The 21,603-nt window shown below is 42.1% G+C and overlaps 1 protein-coding gene and 1 pseudogene across 3 annotated transcripts in view; one reads left to right on the top strand and one right to left on the bottom strand.

Annotated features, from left to right (window-relative positions):
- Positions 1 to 21,603, top strand: part of Drc1 (dynein regulatory complex subunit 1) — a 77,751-nt gene that overhangs the window by 49,493 nt on the left and 6,655 nt on the right. For all 3 annotated transcript variants that reach the window (XM_045148770.1, XM_004669352.2, XM_045148771.1), the window contains 5 exons: positions 3,193 to 3,327; positions 3,831 to 4,063; positions 15,483 to 15,595; positions 16,614 to 16,703; positions 17,232 to 17,318. In XM_045148770.1, coding sequence (XP_045004705.1) covers positions 3,193 to 3,327; positions 3,831 to 4,063; positions 15,483 to 15,595; positions 16,614 to 16,703; positions 17,232 to 17,318 — 658 coding nt within the window. The remainder of the gene's footprint in view (positions 1 to 3,192; positions 3,328 to 3,830; positions 4,064 to 15,482; positions 15,596 to 16,613; positions 16,704 to 17,231; positions 17,319 to 21,603) is intronic.
- Positions 19,827 to 21,596, bottom strand: LOC105944830 (annotated as a pseudogene).

The following is a 21,603-nucleotide window of genomic DNA, read 5'->3' as shown; positions in this document are numbered from 1 at the left end:
GTTTGCTATTGTAAATAAAATAAATGTGACTACTCACATCAATGTACCAATCCACTTTCTTTTGTTTTGTTTTTTCAAGGTAGGGTCTCGCTCTAGCCCAGGCTAACCTGGAATTCACTACGTAGTCTCAGGCTGGCCCTGCACTCACAGTAATCCTCCTACCTCTGCCTCCCAGGTGCTGGGATTAAAGGTGTGCAACACCATGCCTGGCACAATCCACTTTTGTGCAAATTCTATGGCTCACTAAAAGGTACCTATTGCTCCAAATTTCTTACCCTTTTCTACTGCTCCCTTTTTACCTTTTTCTTTCCTTCTATCACTCCTGTCTTTCTTCCTTTAACAAGTGACTCCTGAAAACTCTGTGAGGCTATGAGACTGAGATGCTGGCTACTGTGCTAAGGAGGCACCTACTGCATATTTTCAGTTTATTTTTATTCCTTTTTTGGGGGTGGGAGTTTCAAGGTAGGGTCTCACTCTAACCCCAGGCTGACCTGGAATTCACTACAAAGTCTCAGGGAAGGGGCTGGGGCTCAAATTCACAGTGATCCTCCTACCTCAGTCTCATGAGTGCTGAGATTAAAGGTGTGCATTACCATGCCTGGCCAACATATTTTTTATTTTCCTTTTTTTTTTTTTTAATTTTAGAGAGAGGAAGAGAGAGAGAGAATTGGCACACCAGGGCCTCAATTGAACTCCAGATTCTTATGCCACCTAGTGGGCATGTGTGACCTTCCGCTTGCCTCACCTTTGTGCCTCTGCCTTACATGGGATTTGGAGAGTCCAACCTGAGTCCTTAGGCTTCACAGGCAAGCACTTTAACTGCTAAGCCATCTCTCCAGCTCCAACATCTTTTTTAAAGGAGACAAGGCTTATTGTTGTAGGGTACACCTATAATCACAACTCTTGGAAAATAGAGATAGGAGGAACAGGAGTTCAAGGCTGGCCTTGCTTACATAGTGAAGTTTAAAGCCAGATTTGACTACATAACATCTGTCACAAACAAACAACAACAACAAAATTGAAACCCAGAAATTGGTTTCTCACAGTTCTGAAGGCTGAAGTCCAAGATCAAGGTGTTGCAGATCTGGTTTTATGTTGAGGCTGTGCCCTCTGAGGAACACTATCCTCTTGTGACAGGAGAGTGAAAGAGCAAGCTGGTGGGTGCTTATATAGTCCTGCATCTCATTTGCAAGGAAGAAGCCCTCATGGCCTTGTAACCCCTGAAAGACCTCACTTGTTGGTACTATTATACTCAGCACTGGTACCCTTGCATATTAGAGGCAACATCTTCATGCTATAGTACTCTGTGACCTTGGAATTGGACAGAAACTCCCTACAGAAACCAGTGATATGATCTGGCCAAACATGAGACTTTCTTAAGCCTCATCTAGTTATTATCATATATTAAACTTGCCTTCTTTTGTCTTTGTGACTCTGAAATATTTACTCTTCTTTTTTAATTTATCCTTTTTATTTCTATAAATGTTCCTGCTTTTCTTGCCTGGATTCCCTTGGCATTCCATGTAAACATTTCTATCATTTTTTTTCTCACCATTATTATTAATTATTTCCTTTTTTCTTTTTCTTTTTCTTTTTCTTTTTCTTTTTTTTTTTTTTTTTTTTTTTTGTTTTTTTGAGGTAGAATCTCACTCTGGTCCAGACTGACCTGGAATTCACCATGGAGTCTCAGGGTGGCCTTGAACTCACGGGCGATCCTCCTACCTCTGCCTCCCGAGTGCTGGGATTAAAGGCGTGCGCCACCACGCCCGGCTCGATTATTTTATTTATTTATTTATTAATTTTTAGAGAGAGCAAGAGGGAGAGAGAGAGAGAGATTTACCACACCAAAGCATCAACTACTGTAATTGAACTCCAGATGCTTGTGTCATCTAGTGGGCATGTGCGACCTTGCGCTTGCCTCACTTTTGTGCATCTGGGTTATGTGGGATCTGGAGAGCTGAATGTGTGTCCTTAGGCTTCACAGACAAGCACCTTAACTGCTAAGTCATCTCTCCAGCCCCATTATTTTGATTTTTAAAAAATATACTTTATTTTTATTTAAGAGAGAGACATAGAGAGGAAAAAAAATGATGGGCATGCCAGGGCCTGTAGCCACTGCAAAGGAACTCCAGACACATGTGCCACCATGTCCACCTGGCTTATGTGGGTACTGGGGAATAAAACTTGGGTCCTTAGGTTTTGCAGGTAAACTTCTTAACTGCTAAGCCATCTCTCCAGACCTATTATTTGATGTTTTGAAACTGGGTCTCATGTAGCCCAGGCTGGCCTTAAACTTCTGGTTCTCTTGCTTCAATCTTCATTGCTAGGATTACAGGCACTGTTACTAATGCTTATCTTTTTCAAATATGACCTTGTATTCATCATGGAACTCTAACGTATCTTTGGCTGAAAAGAATAATTTTATGTTAGGTGACTCAATATGTAAATGAATGAGTTTCTGGACCTGTTCACATTATCAGTTCTTTGAGGATGGGTATTCATATAGCACAGGCTTGTGATGTGCAGTTTTAGTTCTTTGCTTATTTCAGAATTGAAATTAACATTAAATCATGACCATTAAATAATTGGGATAGATTATTTAAATATGTGAGGTAATAAAAGATACTGACACCATGACAAATGGTGTGTTGAGGAAAGTTCACATATACTTTTGAATAGGTGACTATCCCAGGGTGGGTTTGGGCTTCTGCACTGTTTGAATTCATTTTTATAAAAATATTTTTATTTTTTTAACTTTTTTATTTTAGAAAGAGTATGTGAGAGAGACAGAGAGATAGAGGGAGAGAGAGAATTGGCATGTCAGGGCCTCAGCTACTGACATAGAAGTCCAGATGCTTGTGCCACCTAGTGGGCATGTGCAACCTTGCACTTGCCTCACCTTTGTTTGTCTGGCTTATGTGGGATCTGGAGAGTCAAATGTGGGTCCTTAGGCTTTATAGGCAAGAACCTTAACTGCTAGGCCATCTCGCCAACCTTTATTTGTTTTGGAGGAGGTCTTTTACCTCCTGTTACTTTTCTTTCCTGGATCACAGTGGGAACCAGGTTCTGGACTATTTGTGAAGGTTTTCTGCTCCTCCACCCGGCTCTGTGATGGACTGAGTTATATGGATGGGAGGAACATACTTCACTCCTTGTTTAGCTACTGCTTTACTTCCCCCCCCCTTCAATCAGTTTGCATGACATCCTTAACAACTTGAGATCAAAATACATCAAGCAAATAAAGCAGTTTCACGAAGAGAACCAGGCTCTGACTTCTGACTACAAGCGGCTCATCACGCAGTTCAAGGAACTACAGAAAGCCATGAGGTATTTTAGGGACTTAAGTCCTAAGGCATCTGTTGTTGAGTAGAGGTTACAGGTGTGGGGGGTGGGGAGGGAGAGTTGATGGTAGCATGATGGCAGTGATTTCATTAGATTTTAGATCACCAGCTCTTTGGGTTTAGCCCAGGACACTGAAGACTCCCTCCTATTTCTCTACCCCTCTGCTTATGCTTCATATGTTTTTTCTTTCTTTTTCTTTTGTTTGTGTGTTTGAGGCAGCCCAAGCTGACCTGTAACTCAGGCTGGCCTCAAACTTATGGCAATCCTTCTACCTTAGCCTCCTGAGTGTGATGACTTAAGGTATGAACCATCACACCTTGCTTCTCACTGGCGTGTTTCTTGTTGGGGTGGATCAGTTTTATCACAGGTGGGATCTCGAGGTTGGGCCAGACCAGAAGTTTGAGGCTCTTCCTCAAGTTCTTGTCCTGCTGCCAGTTGGGGCCAGACCTTGAGATCAGCTGGCCCTACTAGGTTACTCTCCTTCACAGACACTTTGCTCTTATTGATGAGGAGCAGTTTCGGGAGATTTGGCTAATGAATGAAGAAGAAGCAAAAAGTCTGATAAGGAGAGCCTTTGATGTGGACCAGGTCATCAGCATCCAGCACCTGGGGCTTACCTGGACGATGCCTGACTTCTGGTTCCTGAAGAATGTGGGGCCTATTTTCCAACAACAGAAGAAGTCAGCCACACAGATCTTGGAGGAAGTGCTGTTGCAAACAGGTGACTAGAACAGAGCCATAGAGCCTTAGAGTGGAGAGACCCTCTAAGAAAACAGGACAACCCGCCTATTTTACAGATAAGGAAACTAGAGTCTAGGAGATCCATGATTAATTGATGTAATTTTTTTTTTTTTTTTTTTTTAGGTATGGTCTCACTGTAGCCCAGGCTGATGTGGAATTCATTATGTAGTCTCAGGGTGACCTCGAACTCATGGTGATCTTCCTACCTCTGCCTCCCAAGTGCTGGGATTAAAGGCATGTGCCACCATGTCCAGCCTGATGTGGCTTTTGAGTCTTCTCTCTATTCTACTATTCTACACTGTTAGTCAAACTTAGAAGCTTCATCAGATGCAGGCTCGGTTTATTTGGCTATGTATAACTGTTGTGTACCTTCATCAGGACAAACTAAAGTCAGTCCATCTCTTTTTCTAAAATATTTTTATTTATTTGCATGCAGAGATAGAAGACAGACATAGAGAATGAGCACTTCAGGGCCTCCAAACTGCAAACGAACTCCAGAGGCATGTGCCATTTTGTGCATTTGGCTTTACATGAGCACTGGGGAATTGAACTTGGGTTGTTAGACACTGCAGGCAAGAGCCTTAACCACTGAGCAATCTCTCCATCCTCTGCCCCTCTTTTTATATTAGTAACCACTAATAATCATTATCTAGGAGACATTGATAACACTGTGGTTGCAAAATGGTTGTATTTTAAATTATAACATTATGTCTTTATTCATTTGCAAAACATTTTTGAAAAGGTAATCTCCCCATCAGCTACCTGGAGATGTAGTTTGTATAGTAAAAGCCAGTAGAAGCCTAGTTTTTGTTATTTACCCATTTTCAGAATAATGGATTGGATCTCTACATATATATCATTCTGAACACATGAGTGAAAACAGGTTTGATGTATTTTGGTTTACTAAAGTTACTACTTATACTGATGTTTAAACTGTCTTATCTGAGGACAACAGGAGTTTCTCCATGTTAGTGTCTGAGTTCTTTTAACAAAACCCATATTCTTTGGTGGCTTCCACACTATATAGAATGACCAGTCATTACAAGAACACATTTTCCATTCTTCATTTCTCCAAGGACATCTGGTCCTTTTTAGTAGGAAATGGCATTTTGAACTCATGCCCTGAATGATGGTTGTTTAACCATTGTTTTTAAGCTTTTTCAGTGGATAGTTAAGGATATATAATTGTGTGTGTGTGTGTGTGTGTGTGTGTGTGTGTGTGTGTGTGTGTTGCTGGGGTTTGAATCCAGGGTTGTACACATTCTAGGTAAGCACTGTATGTACCACTAACTTATAGTCCCTAGCACTAACTTTGTTGAAACTGGATATTGCTGTAGAACCTGGGCTGACTTCAACTTTGAGGTCCTCCTGCTTTAGCTTCCTGATTGCTAGGATTACTGGTACTTAATATCATATCTAGTCCCCCTCCCCATTTTTGAGGTAGGGTCTCATTGACCTGGAATTCACTATGCAGTCTCAGGCTGGCCTCAAACTCATAGTTATCCTCCTACCTCAGCCTCCCAGGTGCTGGGATTAAAGGCGTGTGTCACCAAGCCCAACAGGTTTCTCATTTCATTTTACTTTTAATTATTGGGGATTGTTTTATAATTTTATTCTGTTTTATAATTATGTAAATAATTAATGTTTTCCAAGTTTTTTGTTTTTTTTTGGTTTTTCAAGGTAGGGTCTCACTCTAGCTCAGACTGACTGGAAATTCACTCTGTAGTCTGAGTGGCCTCGAACTCATGGTGATCCACCTACTTCTGCCTCCCGAGTGCTGGGATTAAAGGTGTACACCAGCATGCCCAGATAAGTAAAATATTTTTTTAGGTCAAAAGTTTAAAATGAAGTGTTGCAGTCAGGTTTGCATTGCTGGCAGAAGACGCCTAACCAAAAGCAGCTTGTGGGAAAAAAAAGCTTTATTTTGGCTTACAAATTTGATGGGAAGCTACATTATGGCATGCGCAGAGAGTGGACATCACCAATATCAGGTGGATAGCAGCAACAGGAGAATGTGCCAAACACTGGCAAGGGGAAGCTGGCTATAACATTCATAAATCCATACCCAACAATACATTGCTTCCAGGAGGTGTTAATTCCCAAATCACCATCAGTTGGGAACCTAACATTTAGAATAGTTAAGTTTATGGGGGACACATGAATCAAACCACCGCATTTTGCCCTTGGCCCCCATAAACTGAACCATCAATGATGTAAAATACAATGTCTTCAGTCTAATTTTAAAAGTCCCCATAATTTTTATTAATCCCAATGATATTCAAATATCCCCATAGTCCAAGGTCTTTTGACTGAGCTCCAAGTCAATTCTGACCACATTGATGAGTCTCTGGAGTTCCTATTCTACCCCTCCAATTAGGCTTATCACAGTCTCAGAAAACTTCATGTGGTGCTGGTAGGTTTCCTTGTAGCCATCCCATAGTTCTGGCATCTTAAGTGGGTCCCCATTGCAACCTATGGTTCATCTTTATGGTTCCATTGGGCCCCATGTAGGTAATTCAATAAGCCTGCTTCACATTGTGTATGGTCACTTCCAAAAACAAAAACATATTGCAAATTCAATGACCCTCTCTTTCCTGCATTTGTTAAACTCCATAATGGGCTATCAATTTGTTAATCCAGAGGGAATAAAGCAAACTTTACAGAATAGAACAGTCCTTCAGCATTCAGGCCCCTTCAAAAGAGCCTGCATTCTTTCTCTTGTTCCAATGCAGGTCAGACGGCCTAATCTCTATGGCTGTAATCTCTTATATAATTGCAACTGAATGGGCAGCAGTTTCAGCCCAAATATTTCACTTTTTCTGTGTTATATCCCTCTGCTCATACCAGTCCATTTCTTTGCAATGCAGCCTTTCATAAGTTCTCAGGACATGAGCACAACAGCAAGCATCTCATATAAATTGCCTTTAGACCAGTCCAGGCAAAGTTCTTTCTCATACTCATAAGCCAAACCTCATAGTACATAGTTCTTACTCATTCAGGTCTTCCAACATTGACCAGAATAGTCCATCAGGCTGTACTTACAGCATTGTAAGGTATCTTTCAAGCCAAGATTTCAAATCCTTCCATATTCCTCCTGCAAAGCAGTTCCAACAGGCCAAAGCCATAGAATCAGGTTTCTAACAGCAATGACCCCACTCCTGGTACCAACTTCATTGTTGCAGTCAGGTTCACATTGCTGCCAGAAAACACCCAACCAAGAGCAACTTGTGGGATAAAAGGGTTTTTTTTTGTCTTACAGACTCAATGGGAAGTTCCATGATGGCAAGGGAAAATGATGGCATGGATACAGGGTGGATGTCATCTGGCCAATATCAGATGGACAACAGCAAGAGCAGGGTGTACCAAACCAGGGCAATGGGAAGCTGGCTATAACACCCATAAACCCACCCCACCAATACACTGCCTCAAGGAGGTACTAATTCCCAAATCACCATTAGCTGGGAGCCTATCATTCAGAGTACCTAGTTTATTGGGAACACCTGAATCAAACCACCACATGAGGTATATTTAAAGAAACCTAGCTTTTCTTTCCTTTCTTGTAGGCATCTATTAAAATTTTATGGTTTTTTTCATTGCTTTAAAGATTATAACAGAAATTTACTCATATCAACCAATTTTACTGGTAAGCAAAAGCATGTATATTTTTCCCCTTCTTCTCACCCTACCCTCTTTCCTCCCTCCCTCTTCTCCTTCCTTCCTTTCTTCCTTCCTCTCTCCCCCCTCCCTTCTGTCCTTCCTTCTTTCTTTTAGAGTGAGCAAGAGAGAGAGAGAGAGAGAGAGAGAGAGAGAGATTGAGAGAGAGAGGGACAGAGAATTAGTGCACTAGGGCCTCAGCCACTGAAATCAAACTCCAGATGCTGGTGCCACCTACTGGGAATACACAACCTTGCACTTGCCTCACTTTTGTGTGTCTGGCTAATGTGGGATCTAGAGAGTCAAACATGGTCCTTATGCTTCACAGGCAAGCACCTTAAACAAGCCATCTCTCCAGCCCTCTTTCTTTGCTCCCTCCCTCCCTCCCTCTTTCCCTCCCTCCCTCCTTCCCTCCCTCCCTCCTTCTTTCTTTCTTTCTTTCTTTCTTTCTTTCTTTCTTTCTTTCTTTCTTTCTTTCTCTTTCTTTTTCTTTTGATGGCTAGGGCTCACTCATACTAGGCAAGCAATAAAGCACTGTGCCTACATCCACAGCCTTGCTTTGGGTTTTTACTCACAGAACAATTGGAGGCTCTCTTATTATAGCAAAAAAAAAAAAAAAAGCCTCATTCTTTTTTCATGTGGAACTCTATTGAGTCTGTACTATAATATATCCAAATCCTGTGCTCTTTTTTATTTTTCATTTTTATTTTATTTACTAATTTATTTGTTTTTAGAGGTAGGGTGCTCTAGCCTAGGCTGACCTGGAATTCACTATGTAGATTCAGGGTGACCTCAAACTCATAGCTATCCTCCTACCTCAGCCTCCTGAATGTTGAGATTAAAGGTGTTCAACACCATACCTGGCCCTCATTTAAAAAAAAATTTAATTAATTCATTTATTTATTTATTTGAGAGAGAGAGACAGGCACACACACAGAATAAGAGTAGGTGTGCTGTAGCCTCCAGCCACTGCAAACGAACTCCAGATGCATGTGCCCTCTTGTGCATCTGGCTTACATGGGTCCTAGAGAATTGAACTGGGGCCCTTTGGCTTTTGAAACAAACACCTTAACTGCTAAGCTATTTCCCCAGCCCTCTCATTTTTATTTTTAAAGAAATGTTTATTTATTCATTTTTTTGGGGAAAGAGAAACATAGAGAGTAAGTAGAGGTACTCCAGGGCCTCTAGCCACTATAAACCATCTCTAGGTACATGTGTCTCTTAGTATATCTGGCTTTACATGGATACTAGGGACTTCAAACCCAGGCTGTCAGGCTTTGCAAGCAAGCACCTTTAACCTCTGAGCAATCTCTCCAGCCCCAAGTACTCCGCTCTTGATTATCATTTGAATATTTCTAGTTTGTTTTTGTGATTATAAGCATTGCTACAATGAATGGCTTTGTTCACTTGCCTTTGTTGCTGGCAAATTGTTGGGCTAGCTTCCTAGAAGTAGGATCACTAGATCAAAGAGAAAATGCTTGTATAATTTTGTTGGAAATTACTACAAAGAGATGGTTTCATTTTATATTCTCATAACTAGTTTTCTGTTTTGTACTGTTCAGATTTATAATATATATATATTTTTTGTTTTTCAAGATAGGGTCTTGCTCTAGCCCAGGCTGACCTAGAATCTGGAATTCACTTGATAGCCTCAGGGTGGCCTTGAACTCACAATGATCCTCCTTCTGCCTCCCAAGTACTGGGATTAAGTGCATGTGCCACCATGTACAGATTATAATTTTTTTTTAATTAGTAGGGTCTCATGTACCCAGACTGGCCTCAGAGACTATGTAGCTGAGGCTGGCCTTAATTTCGTGATCCTCCTATATCTACTTCCCAAGTTCTGGGATTACAAAGATGTACCTTCACACTTGGCTCATACATATTATTGTACCTTTTGAATAATCAGAAAGTTATGGGTGGTACAATGAATTTTTAAATTATTTTCTGACTAGGAGTTATGGCTTAAAGCATTTTTAAAACTTTTTTATTGACAGCTTCCATACTTACAGACAATAAACCATAATAATTCCCTCCCCTCCTCCACTTTCCCATCCATAAATCCACACTCCATCATGTCCCTTACCTCTCTCCACTAGTCTTTCTTTTATTTTGATGTCATCATCTTTTCCTCATATTATGAGGGTAATGTAAAGGTAGTGTTAGGCACTGTGAGGTCATGGATATCGAGGCCAATTTCTGTCTAGATGATTGCATTGTAAGCAGCCCTATCCTTCCTTTGGTGGTTATATTCTTTCTGCCACCTCTTCTGCAATGGAACTTGAGCCTTGTAAAGTGGAATATAGATGCTTCAGTGTTGAATACTCTTTTGCCACTTCTTAGCAGTATGGTACCTTTTGAGTCATCCCAGTGGTCACTGCCATCTGAAAAGAGAAGCTTCTCTAACCAAAAGGGAGAGTAGCATTAATATATGGGTATGAACGTTAAGTAAAGTGGTTTCAGGGCAGTTTGGTGGGCATAATATATGCACTTAGACAAGAGCAGGTGTTAGACTCCTTAGGCTTATGACCTCCCCCACCATAGGCTTTTGGTTAGGTTTTCAGTAACAGGCATGCATTCTCTCTCATAGAGCAAGCCTCCAGTCCAATTAGAGGACAGTTGGTTTCTCCCACAACAGACATGCTACTATTGCCCCTGTTCAGTCATTTGGCCTAGCTGGCCAAACTTGAGGCTTCCAGTGTCTACTGTTTTTATCGCTGATGTCTTCTGTCTCCCTTAAGGCTGCATTAGTGCAGCCTTTTCCAGCTTTTTGTCAGCTGGTCTACAAGGAGGAAGTTTTCAGATCAGCTTTCATTTGATTTCTCAGTGACCTTGCAGCACCAGTATGTGGAATCTTCAGCAATAGGATCTTACCATCTATTCTTGGGGGGAAACCAAGAGCCTTGGCAATAGCCTGTAATGTTTTAGGAGCACCACGGACCTCTCTGACCAACAACTCACTGGAAGCTAACCCATCTGGTATAGTCAGGTTTGCATTGCTGCCAGAAAACACTTGACCAAGAGCACTTTGTGGGGGAAAAAGGGTTTATTTTGGCTTATAGGCTTGAGGGGAAGCTCCATGATGGCAGGGGAAAATAATGGCATGAATATCACCCCCTGGCCAATATAAGGTGGAGAATAGCAACCAGAGTGTGTGCTAAACACTGGCATAGGGAAAATGGATATAATACCCGCAAGCCTGCCCCCAAAAATACACCACCTCCAGGAGGTGTTAATTACCAAGTCTCCATCAGTTGGGAACCTAGCATTCAGAACATCTAAGTTTATGAGGGACATCTAAATCAAACCACCACATTCAACCCCTGACCCCCATAAACTGTTAACCATCCTTGTTGTAAAATACAATGCATTCAATCCAACTTTCAAAGTCTACACTTTTTTTTTTAATCAATCCTAATGATGTTCAAACATCCACATAATCCAAAGTCTTTTAACTAAACCATAATACCAATCCCCCTCCCAAACCCATAATGGCACAGAATAAACATTCATGCTGCAAAAGATGGCATTGGGCATAGCAAAGAAATATTCAACCAATAAAAGTTTTAAAACAACCAGGGCAAACATCAAACTCTGAAGTTCCAAGACCAACAACTCTAGCCAGTGACAAGTCTCTAAGTCTGACAATCCTAACCAGCAACAAGTCTCTGGAATTATAATCCTGCCCCTCCAGATGGGCTACACACAGTTCTGGAAAACTTTGTCCTGGGTCAGCAGATCTCCTTGGAAGCCATCTTGTGGTTCCAGCATCTCCACTGTGTCTTTACTGCAAGCCATGGTTCATCCTCATGGTTACATTGGGTCTCCATGCAGGCATTCAGCAAATCTGCTTCATACTGCCCATTGTCGTTTCCAAAACACAAGACTGTATTGCAAAATCAATGACTCTCTTTTTCTTGCATTTCTTATACTCCATAGGCAATTTTTTAACCCAGGGGGGAATAAAGTAGACTTTGAAGAACAGGACACTCTTTGAGTGCTCAGACCCCTTCAAAAGAGTTTACATTCTTCCTATTGCCCCAGTGCAGATCAACTGGCCCAATCTCAAAGGTGGTAATCTCTCAATTGCAGCTGAGTAGGCAGCAGTTTTGGCCTAAATATTTCATTTCTGTTCCAGATTCCTCTACTCACACCAGTCCATTTCTATGCAAAGCACCCTGCACAAATTGTCAGGACAGGGGCATAACAGTAAGTCTCTCACATAAACTGCTTCTAGTCTAGCCCAAGCAAAGCTCTTTCTCACCCTCATAAACCAAACCTCATGGTCCATAGTTCTTACTACATTTAGGTCTTTTAACTCTGACCAGAATAATCCATCAAACTATACTTAAAGCACTGCAAGGTTTCTCTTAGGCCAAGGTTTCAAATTTATCCATATTCCTCTTAAAAATCAGCTCCAAAAGGCCAAAGCCACACAGTCAGGTGCCTAGCAACAAATGACCCCACTCTGGGTACCAACATTACTGTTGCAGTCAGGTTCACATTGCTTCCAGAAAACACTTGATCGAGAGTAACTTGGGAGGGGGAAGGGTTTATTTTGGCTTACAGGCTTCAGGGGAAGCTCCATGATGGCAGGGGAAAACAATGGCATGAGCAGAGGGTAGAGCTCACCTCTGGCCAACATGAAGTGGACAATAGCAACAGGAAAGTGTGCCAAACACTGGCATGAGGAAACTGGCTATAACACCTATAAGCCCATCCCCCAAAATACACTGCCTCCAGGAGACATTAATTTCCAAATCTCCATTAGCTGGGAACCTAGCATTCAGAACACCTAAGTTTATGGGGGACACCTCAATCAAACCACCACACCATCATTGGCACTGAAATTTTCTTAGTAACAGTCTATGGCTTCTGGGTGTGCAGGAATCCAAAAAAGTAGGTTTTCCTATTGCTTATCCACAGTATCCTGAATTTTTCTGACCTTTTTTTTTTATTGATAGCTTCCATACTTACAGAAAATAAACGATGGTAATACCTTCCCACTTTCCCCTTCCCAAATACACACTCCAATCACATCCCTTCCCTCTGTCCATTAGTCTCTCTTTTACTTTGATGTCATCATCTTTTCCTCCTACTATGAGTGTCTTATGAAGGTAGTGCTAGGCACTGTGAGATCATGGATGTCAAGACCAGTTTCTGTCTGGATGATTGCACTATAAGCAGCCCTGTACTCCCTTTGGCTCTTACATTTTTTCTGCCAACTCTTCTGCAATGAACCCTGAGCCTTGGAAAGTGGGATATAGATGTTTCACTGCTGAAGACTCCTCTGTTGCAGCTTCTCAGCACTATGGTGACTTTTGGGTCATCCCAGTGGTCACTGCCATCTGGAAAGAGAAGCTTCTCTAGCCAAAGTGAGAGTAGCACTATTATATAGGCATGAATGTTAAATAAAGTGATTACAGGGCAGTTTGGTGGGCATAATATATGCATTTAGCCAGACAAGAGCAGGTGTTACACTCCTAAGGCTCATAACCTCCCCAACCATAGGCTTTTGATTAGGTTTTCAGTATGAGGCATGTATTCCTTCCCATAGAGCGGGCCTCCAGTCCAATCAGAGAGTAGTTGGTTTCCCCCATAACAGACATGCCACTATTGCACCCATTGGTTCATTTGGCCTGGCTTGCCAAACGAGGCTTCCAGTGTCCACTGTTTTCACCACTAATGACTTCTGTTTCCCATAGGGCTACATGCAGTGCAGCTTTTTCCAGCTTTCTGTCAGTTGGTCTATAGGGAGGAGGTTTTCAACAGTTCCAGTTCGATTTCTCGGTGACCTTGCAGCACCGGCATGTGGAGTCTTCAGAAATAGGTCCTTACCATCTGTTTCTGGTAGAAAACCAAAAGCCTTGGCAGTAGCCTGTAATGTTTTGGGGGCATCAGGGTCCTCCCTGGCCAAGAACTCTCTAGAAGGCAGGCCATCCCTGGAACTGAAATTTTTCTAGTAACAGTCTCTGGCTTCTGGGTGTGCCATTATCCAAAAACGTAGGAGATAATATGGCTTATTCACAATATGGTGAATTTTGATTTTTACTCAGTCTTTTTCCCTGACCTCATGTAGGCCATTCTACCTCCAGTAATATGTTTGTCTACTTACATATATACAACACCATACCATTAAGTCTTCCCCTCTCTGCCCTCTCTTATAACCCTTTTCTAGCTTACTGGCCTCTGCTACTGGTTTTTAGTCTAACTCGCACACAAGTCTGAACATTTGTAGCTGGGATCCACATATGAGAGAGAACATATGATGTTTGTCTTTCTGGACCTGGGTTACCTCACTTAGTATAATTCTTTCCAGATCCATTGATATCTTTGCAAATTTCATTTTTCTTTACTGCTGAATAGAACTCAATTGTACAAATGTACCACATCTTCATTATCCATTCATTAGCTAAGGGACATCTAGGTTTCCTAGCTACTTTGAATACAGCAACAATAAACATGGTTGTGCAAGTATCTCTAAAGTAGTGAGAAGAGTCCTTAGGGTATATGCCTAGGAGTGGTATAGCTGGGTCACATGGTAAATCTATTTTTAACTGTCTCAAGAGCCTCCACATTGGATGTACCAGATTGCATTCCTACCAGCAGTGTAGAAGGGCTCCTCTTTTTCCACATCCTTGCCAACATTTATTGTCATTTGTTTTCTAGATGGTAGCCATTCTGACAGGAGTGAGATGGAATTTCAAAGTAGTTTTAATTTGTATTTCCCTGATGGCTAAAGGTGTAGAAGGTTTAAAGCATTTTAATTTGTTTTTTTTTTCTCTTTTAAAATTAATTTACGTGTGTACATGTGTGCGTGCACATGTGTGTGGGTGTCTAGGGTGTGCCAGGTTTTCTTGCCATTGCAAATGGAATGCCTGATGCTTGTACCACTTTTTGTGTCAGGATTTACATGGGTGGTTAGGAAATTGGACCCAGGCTGGCAGGTTTTGCAAGCAAGCACCTTTAAGCACTGAGCCATCCCCCAGCTGTGTGTGTGTGTGTGTCTAAATTTTGTTAAGAAAAGTTTTCACTCTTGCTGTCAGCTATTAAGTCTTGCTGGCAATGTTCCTTTGTGTGGAAGACATTTTTCCCCTTTGGATTGGATGCTTCTCATTTCTGTAGGTCTAGAAATCATATAACATACTTGCTGGATTATCTTCAAAGCAAAGAGAAATAGTCTTACACTCTTCCTTCTATGTACTGGATCATGTTTAGATTTTGAGTATGAGGACTACAGGTGATGCAATTTGGGCAAGCAAGTTGTATAGGCTGGCTAACAATGGCTGAATTCTTCAGATAGCCTTTTATTCCAGCCCCCAGCTTCTGGTTCTCCACATCATAGGCTTTCTTCAGCATTCAAAGGCATGATCATCCATAGAGAACATTTAAGAGGTAAATTTTCCTACCATGATCCCACAGTGACTGCTGATACCTCACTTAATGGGGATGGGAGCATGGGAAAGGGGTCATAAGAGGATAAACTGATAGGAATACAGCCAGTTTTTAATATGTTCATATGTTAAAGTTCCTAATAAAATTCAAATTAAATAAAAGAGTAATAGAGATTGGTCACCCATGGAGTCCTCATAGAATGCTCTGTGTATTAAAAATCACTAGCCTATACTATAAAACTTTTTTTTAAAGTGGTACTTTTTTTTTCCAAGGAAAGCCATCTAACTATTTCTCAGATTCCACAAAGCCAAGAAATCATCTTCTTTTACTCTTTCTCCCTTCATCTGCAGAGGAGGAGGGGGCAGAAGCAGCCACCCCAGATACAGAGTCTTATCTGGATCTACCCAAGCAAATTTCAGCAAAAACAACCAAAAAGATCCTGATGCTTCTGTGTGATGAGTCGGTAAGGTTTCTGCTGGGCCCTATGTGACCTGGATCCCTTTCTTGATTATACCCACTCTAGGAACCTGAGAAGTATATTTATAAGATAGTCCTTAGAGAGACCCATCTTGCAGTGGCTATCCTCATAGTGGGTCAGTGAGGCATAGTCCAGGAGAGATTATGGCTCCTTCTAAGAACAGTGCCTATTGAGAGCACATGTTCAAGTCTATGAACCTATCTGCCAGTTGATGTGGCTATGCTCACTGTGGCCTTTCTGTGGGTGTGTTAGGCTTTGAATATCTGCATTATGTGCTAGCAAAAATGATTGGATTTATGGTAAAGGCATGTTAGAGCAGGCTTAGCTGAGTTGGGTTGTTACCAAACGTCATGAGTGTTTCTTTAGAAAGGTGGGAAAAGGAGCTAGAGTAAGGCTACCAGCCTCAGTTCCCATGGGACAGACAAGGCAGTTTTGTTTGGTGCAAAGGCTGGCTTCTGCTGAAGGAGTTAGCTGACAGGTCCTCCCTATCATTTGCAGACTAGATGCTATCACTATCTCCTCAGGGAGCCCTTCTCAGGCTTTTTAGCTCAGTGTGGATACTTTTCTTCTCATCTTGCTCCTATTCATGTCACAGGCAGTGTGTTCTGATGTGGCTCACCTTTCCTCTATGCCTTCCTCTCTTCTCAGGGCCTACTATTGGGTTCTACAGCTATTTGGGGAATATGGGTAAACAGAACATTGAGACTGGGTCTGGTTTGGACTGCTGTACAGAGGTGCAGGTGCTTGCCCAGTGGCTTGTGAGTGAAGTGATAAGCACCTTTTTAAGGTGGGGGACAGGACAGTCTAAATCCATGATGGAGACTGGCTTTATCCCTGATCTTATTTCCTGGGACTGACTTATGACCCACTGCCAAAGTCTTGATACTGGGTGTTCTGTTTTATAAAGTTGTCCCTGGGAAGTCAAACAGTGGGTAGCTTCCAATGCTGTATCTCATTCTGGAAAACTTTCTTTGACTGGGCATACCATCTTCCTTCTCCCCAGGGTTTCCTCATAGAGAGCAAGTTGCTGAGCCTGCTTCTTCCCCTGGAGAAGAGTGAATGCTATTTGCTGAGGCTGGATGCCATCTTCTCGGTGAGTCCCACCAGGCAAGAAATGACATGGGGTGAGAAGTGGAGCATGTCTTCCCAACATTGCCTCAGTCCTAAAGTTAGACCAGGGTCTCCCAAGTTTCCAAGGGTTCACAGACACCACCTTCCCTAGATTTCCTTGGTACATAGTACATTGAGTTTGGTGTTGTTTAGATGTCTTCCATCTTGAGTCTTCCTTTGCTGCCTTCTCTCTCATGGCCCAGCTTTCAGGTTGTAGGCTCTTCCCTTCCCTGTATGACAAAGTCAGGTAAATGTTCCCTCACTCATTTAGCATTCTCACACCCACCAGATGTGCTGACTTTGGCTTCGTTTCTCTTGTCTGATGGCCCAAGGTGCACTGCAGCTCTCCAACCCTGCAGCAATGCTGTCTGCTTTTGGCCATACTAGCCTCCAGGGATGCCAAAGGACACAAGCTGAATTTCCATTTCTGAGGATTTGGGAGTCTGTCAGTACTCTAAGCTCATGGTCTCTTTTCTGAGGTATCTGAGAAGTTATTCTGTTTTCTCTACAGGCCTTGGGAATCGAAAATGAAGATGACTTGTACAAACTGGTGAACTTCTTCCTTAAATACCGATCCCATTGCTTATCTCCTACCCAGGTAAGTTGAGGTGCAGCTGGAGAGAGCAAGCCCCTAGAGGGCATTTCTGTCTTGGAATAATGGTAATGAAATTTTCCTAATTATTACTATTTATTTTTTCTATTTGTACATGGAACAGCTAGGTAGGGGTGGTGTTGAGATGCTGTTGTCATACTGAAGCCTGAGGAGTTTTTTCTGGCCCTCCTCAAAGCCAAGCTTCAGCCACTGTGAGGTCTAGTACCACATTCTGCAGGTTTTGATCCTTAGCAATTTCCTGCAAAGCAAGACTCCTTTGCATACTGTATGTATATATTTATTGTAAATAATTTCAGTATGAGACTTAAACATCAGTTATTTTGGAGAGTCATATTTAAAAATTATAAACTTTTTGTTTAAAAATTATAATTAAAAATGTTTTATTATTGTTAGTCCTGGGGTGAATATCCTGATAGATCTTCAGAAAGTAAGTAGACAGAACTGAAAAACCACAGGGGAAAATAAAAGATACATGTGACTACATTAAAACAAATTCTGGGGATGGGGAGATGGTTCAGTGCTTAAAGTACTTATTACACAAGCCTGAAAGTTCAGATCCCCAATACAGACACAAAGTGACACACATCTGTAATCTTAGTATGTCTATGGAAATGGGAGGTAGAGTCAGAATCCCAAAGTTCTCAGACCAGCTAGTCTTGCCTTCTCAGCAGCAAAAAAACAAGAGAAACCTTGTCTCAAATCAAGGTGGAAGGAGACGACTAATATCCCGAGGTTGTTCTCTGATCTCCACACATGTGCCATGTACCCCACTGCCATATACACATATGATTTTAAAAGTTCCAAATTCTATAGGGAAAAAGTCACTCTAGCCAGAGGTAAAAGACAAATGATAGCCTGGAATGGATATTTTCAACTTAAATCACAATTTAGTACATAAAGAACTCTAATAAGTCAACATGAAAAAGACCAACTTAATGAAACAATAAATAAGTATGAAATAATACCTAGAAGAGGCAGTACAGGTTACTTATTTTCTTTTATTCTTTAGGTTTTCATGACAGGATCTCAATATATAACCCAGGCTGGCATTGAACTAATAGTAATCCTCCTGTCTCAGTCTCTTTTGTGTTGAGACTGTGAGTGCACCACCACACCTGGGTTAGTACAAGTAATTTAAACATGTGATAAGATAATTAGGCTTCCTTGTAAGAACAGCTATCAAAATTAAATCTTTCTGAATTCCATTTTGTCTGTTAGCTTAATAGAAAGCTGAATATTTGGTAATGCATAATGGTAACTGTTGTGTTCCAAAGAGGCCCATTCAAAAATTGCTGGTTGCAAACTATGGTCACCATTAATAAAAACAATTAGATAGTATCAATCACAAAACTATACATACTTTATAATTCTTCTAGGATTTTGTTCTATATAATGTAGCTTAATACAGTTTTTTAAAAAATATTTATTGATTGATTTATTTTTGGCTCTGAGATAGAGTCTTTATGTAGCCCAGACTGATTTCAAACTCTTTGTAGCCAAGGATGACCTTGAACTCCTAATCTTCCTGCCTTCACTTCACAAGTGTTGGAATTACAGGCCTACACCACCACACCTGGCTTAATACAGTCAAAATGATGCATTTATTGGAACTTTTTTTTAATCACAGCATTATTTGCAAGTAAGTGCCTTTAACCACTGAAGCATCTTCCCACACAGGGCTTTTGGTTGTGGGCCTCTGGAATAGTCTTCTGGAAGCAGAGCATCTGGGCATCTCTGAGCTCTTCTCTGAGTTCTAGGAGTGACCGACCTCACAGCATTGCGCCACTGACTGGCCTGACTCTGTGGGGTGAAAGCACAACCCAAGCCACAGTTCTAAAAGAATCAGCATCAAGTTAGAGCCTTGTGTCCCAAGTCCACTGCTAATAGCCAGCTGCCCTCTGTCTCCATGCCCTTTTGTCTCCATCTCTGTCTTCTGTAGGCCAAATGTATTGTCCTTCATAAAACATGGGGAGACAAGCCTAAGAACAGAGGACATTCTGAGACTCTCTTCTCTTCTTCAGATGGGGATAGGTAGGCTTATAACTTCAGAGGTCAGAGGCAATGCAGAAACAGTAGTGCCCTCCTTGAGCCTCAGTTTCCCCATCTAACATGAAGGGACTGGAGTGGAAGTACCATTTGAATCTAAGCTTCAACAGGGATTTGCCCTGTGCAGTTGTCTGCAGTGCTGTGGGTCTCTGGGGCAAAGAAAGGAAAGAGAGATCAGTTCTTCCATCCAGGCCACAGGCCCAAGCAGCCCAGAGAGGAGTGAGGCTGAGACCAGCTCAGTTACCACTGACTCAGAGAAGCTAGGATAAGCACAACATGCCCTAAGGGTGTTTCTGTGCAGTGCCCTGGCATGCAGAGAAGGTTCCTGTGACCAACTCTGAAGTGTCCTCAAATGGTGATCTTGTCTCAGCTCACAGTGGTGGTCAAGAACTCCTGAGGCCTCTCCACCTTTCAGTACAGAGGAAGGTGAATGCCTTTGTCCCTAGGTCACCTGGCCAGGAACAGGCAACATCCTGTGCCCAGGAAGTAGGCTTCTATAAGCTGACAGGGGCATGGAACCCTTGGAGAGTCTGTGTGTTGTGTCCCTGCTGCCTGAAGGAGCTAGGAGGTCACCAGGAGCTGAGTGTAATAGCCACCAAACACTGCCAGCAACTGCTGAGCCATTTCCTCTGGCTCAGCCTTGGGGATGAGCTGTTGGATCTCTGTCTGTGTGAGAGGGCTCTCCTGAGGACCAGGAGTTCTGGGCAACAGAGGCACATCCTCCAAGTCCCCAGGGCCCTCTGCCACAGGTTTCACCCCTGTCTCCATGACAACACACAGCTGGTTCAATCTGTTTCTCAGCATAGACTCTTGGCTCCTCTTCATTTCCTGGACATGGTCGAAACAAAAACTGCTCACAGTTCTCCAGGTCAAAGTAGATGAACCAGAGCTGGGTCACACTCTAGCATCCTTCCACTGTGTCTGTCACCCCCGGGAGTACCTGATGTCTCAGGAGGGCTTTGTTGGTTGCAGTTAGCCTTAGGTCTGTGTTAGTGTTGACCTTCCTCTGTTGCCTCTTAAAGACCAGCACAAGGGTCAGAATCAAGCTCACAGCAGCCAAGATCACCAGCAGCACACCTGCCCATTGGCTGCCCAGGGAAAATATCTGGCTGGTAGAGTAGATGTTGGCCCATAGGACCATGTAGAACACTACAGCCAGGGCCAGCCTCATGAGCCTGGAGTTGTAGATGGTATAGCTCCTCACTTGAGGCTCCAAGAGGGCACTCTTGGCCAGCCTTCTGTACTTCTCGGCAGGGACCTGAATGCCCCATGGCCTTGCAGCCCAAGTATGTGAAGTCTTCAGCAATAGGGTCTTACCATCTATTCCTGGTGGGAAACCAAGAGCCTCGGCAATGGCCTATAATGTTTTGGGGGCATCAGAGACCTCCCTGGCCAACAACTCACTGGAGGTATCCCATGCCTGGCACTGAAAATTTTCTTAACAATGATCTATGGCTCCTGAGTGTTCCATTGTCTGAAACCAGAGGATTCCATATGATTATTTGCATACTCTTAGATTTTGATTAGCCCTCCCTCCACCTTTCCTTTACTCAGTCTCTTCCCCTGACTTCACTTTGGACCTTTTCACCCCCGTTAATCTATTCTTCTACTTTCTATATACAATATACAATATAAAATATACTACTATATTCAATACCAACCTATTAAGTACACTCCTCCTTTCCTTTCTCTTCCCTTTATCTCTCTCTCTCTCTTTTTTTTTTTTTTAACTTACTGGCCTCTTCTACTGAGTTTTTTCCTTCTCACACAGAAGCCCAATCATCTGTAGCTAGGATCCACATATGAGGGAGAACATGCGGCACTTGGCTTTCTGGGCCTGGGTTACCTCACTTAGTATAATCCTTTCCAGATCCATCCATTTTCCTGCAAATTTCATAACTTCATTTTTCTTTACCGCTACGTAGAACTCCATTGTGTAAATGTACCACATGGAAGACTTTTTAAATTTAAAAAATTAAGACATTTGTGTTCAAAATGGCATTTACAACAGTTAAGCAATATGAATATGAGTACAATGAACACCTGTGAGCCAGATTTAGAAATAGAACACTGCCACTGTATTGCAGCCCCCGTGTGCTTCTCCCATCCATCTCTGTTTTTCATCTCTTCTTTCTCTTTATGTAAATATTTCCCTCTGCAAATCCTATCTCTTCAATCATGTGCTTGTGTATTCCCAACCCACAGTTACCCTTGCATCTTTCTC

The sequence above is a fragment of the Jaculus jaculus genome, chromosome 5 (genome assembly GCF_020740685.1).
Source record: "Jaculus jaculus isolate mJacJac1 chromosome 5, mJacJac1.mat.Y.cur, whole genome shotgun sequence".
NCBI classification, from domain to species: Eukaryota; Metazoa; Chordata; class Mammalia; order Rodentia; family Dipodidae; genus Jaculus; species Jaculus jaculus.
The sequence above is the reverse complement of the archived record's forward strand: the minus strand, read 5'-3'. Positions and strand labels throughout refer to the sequence as shown.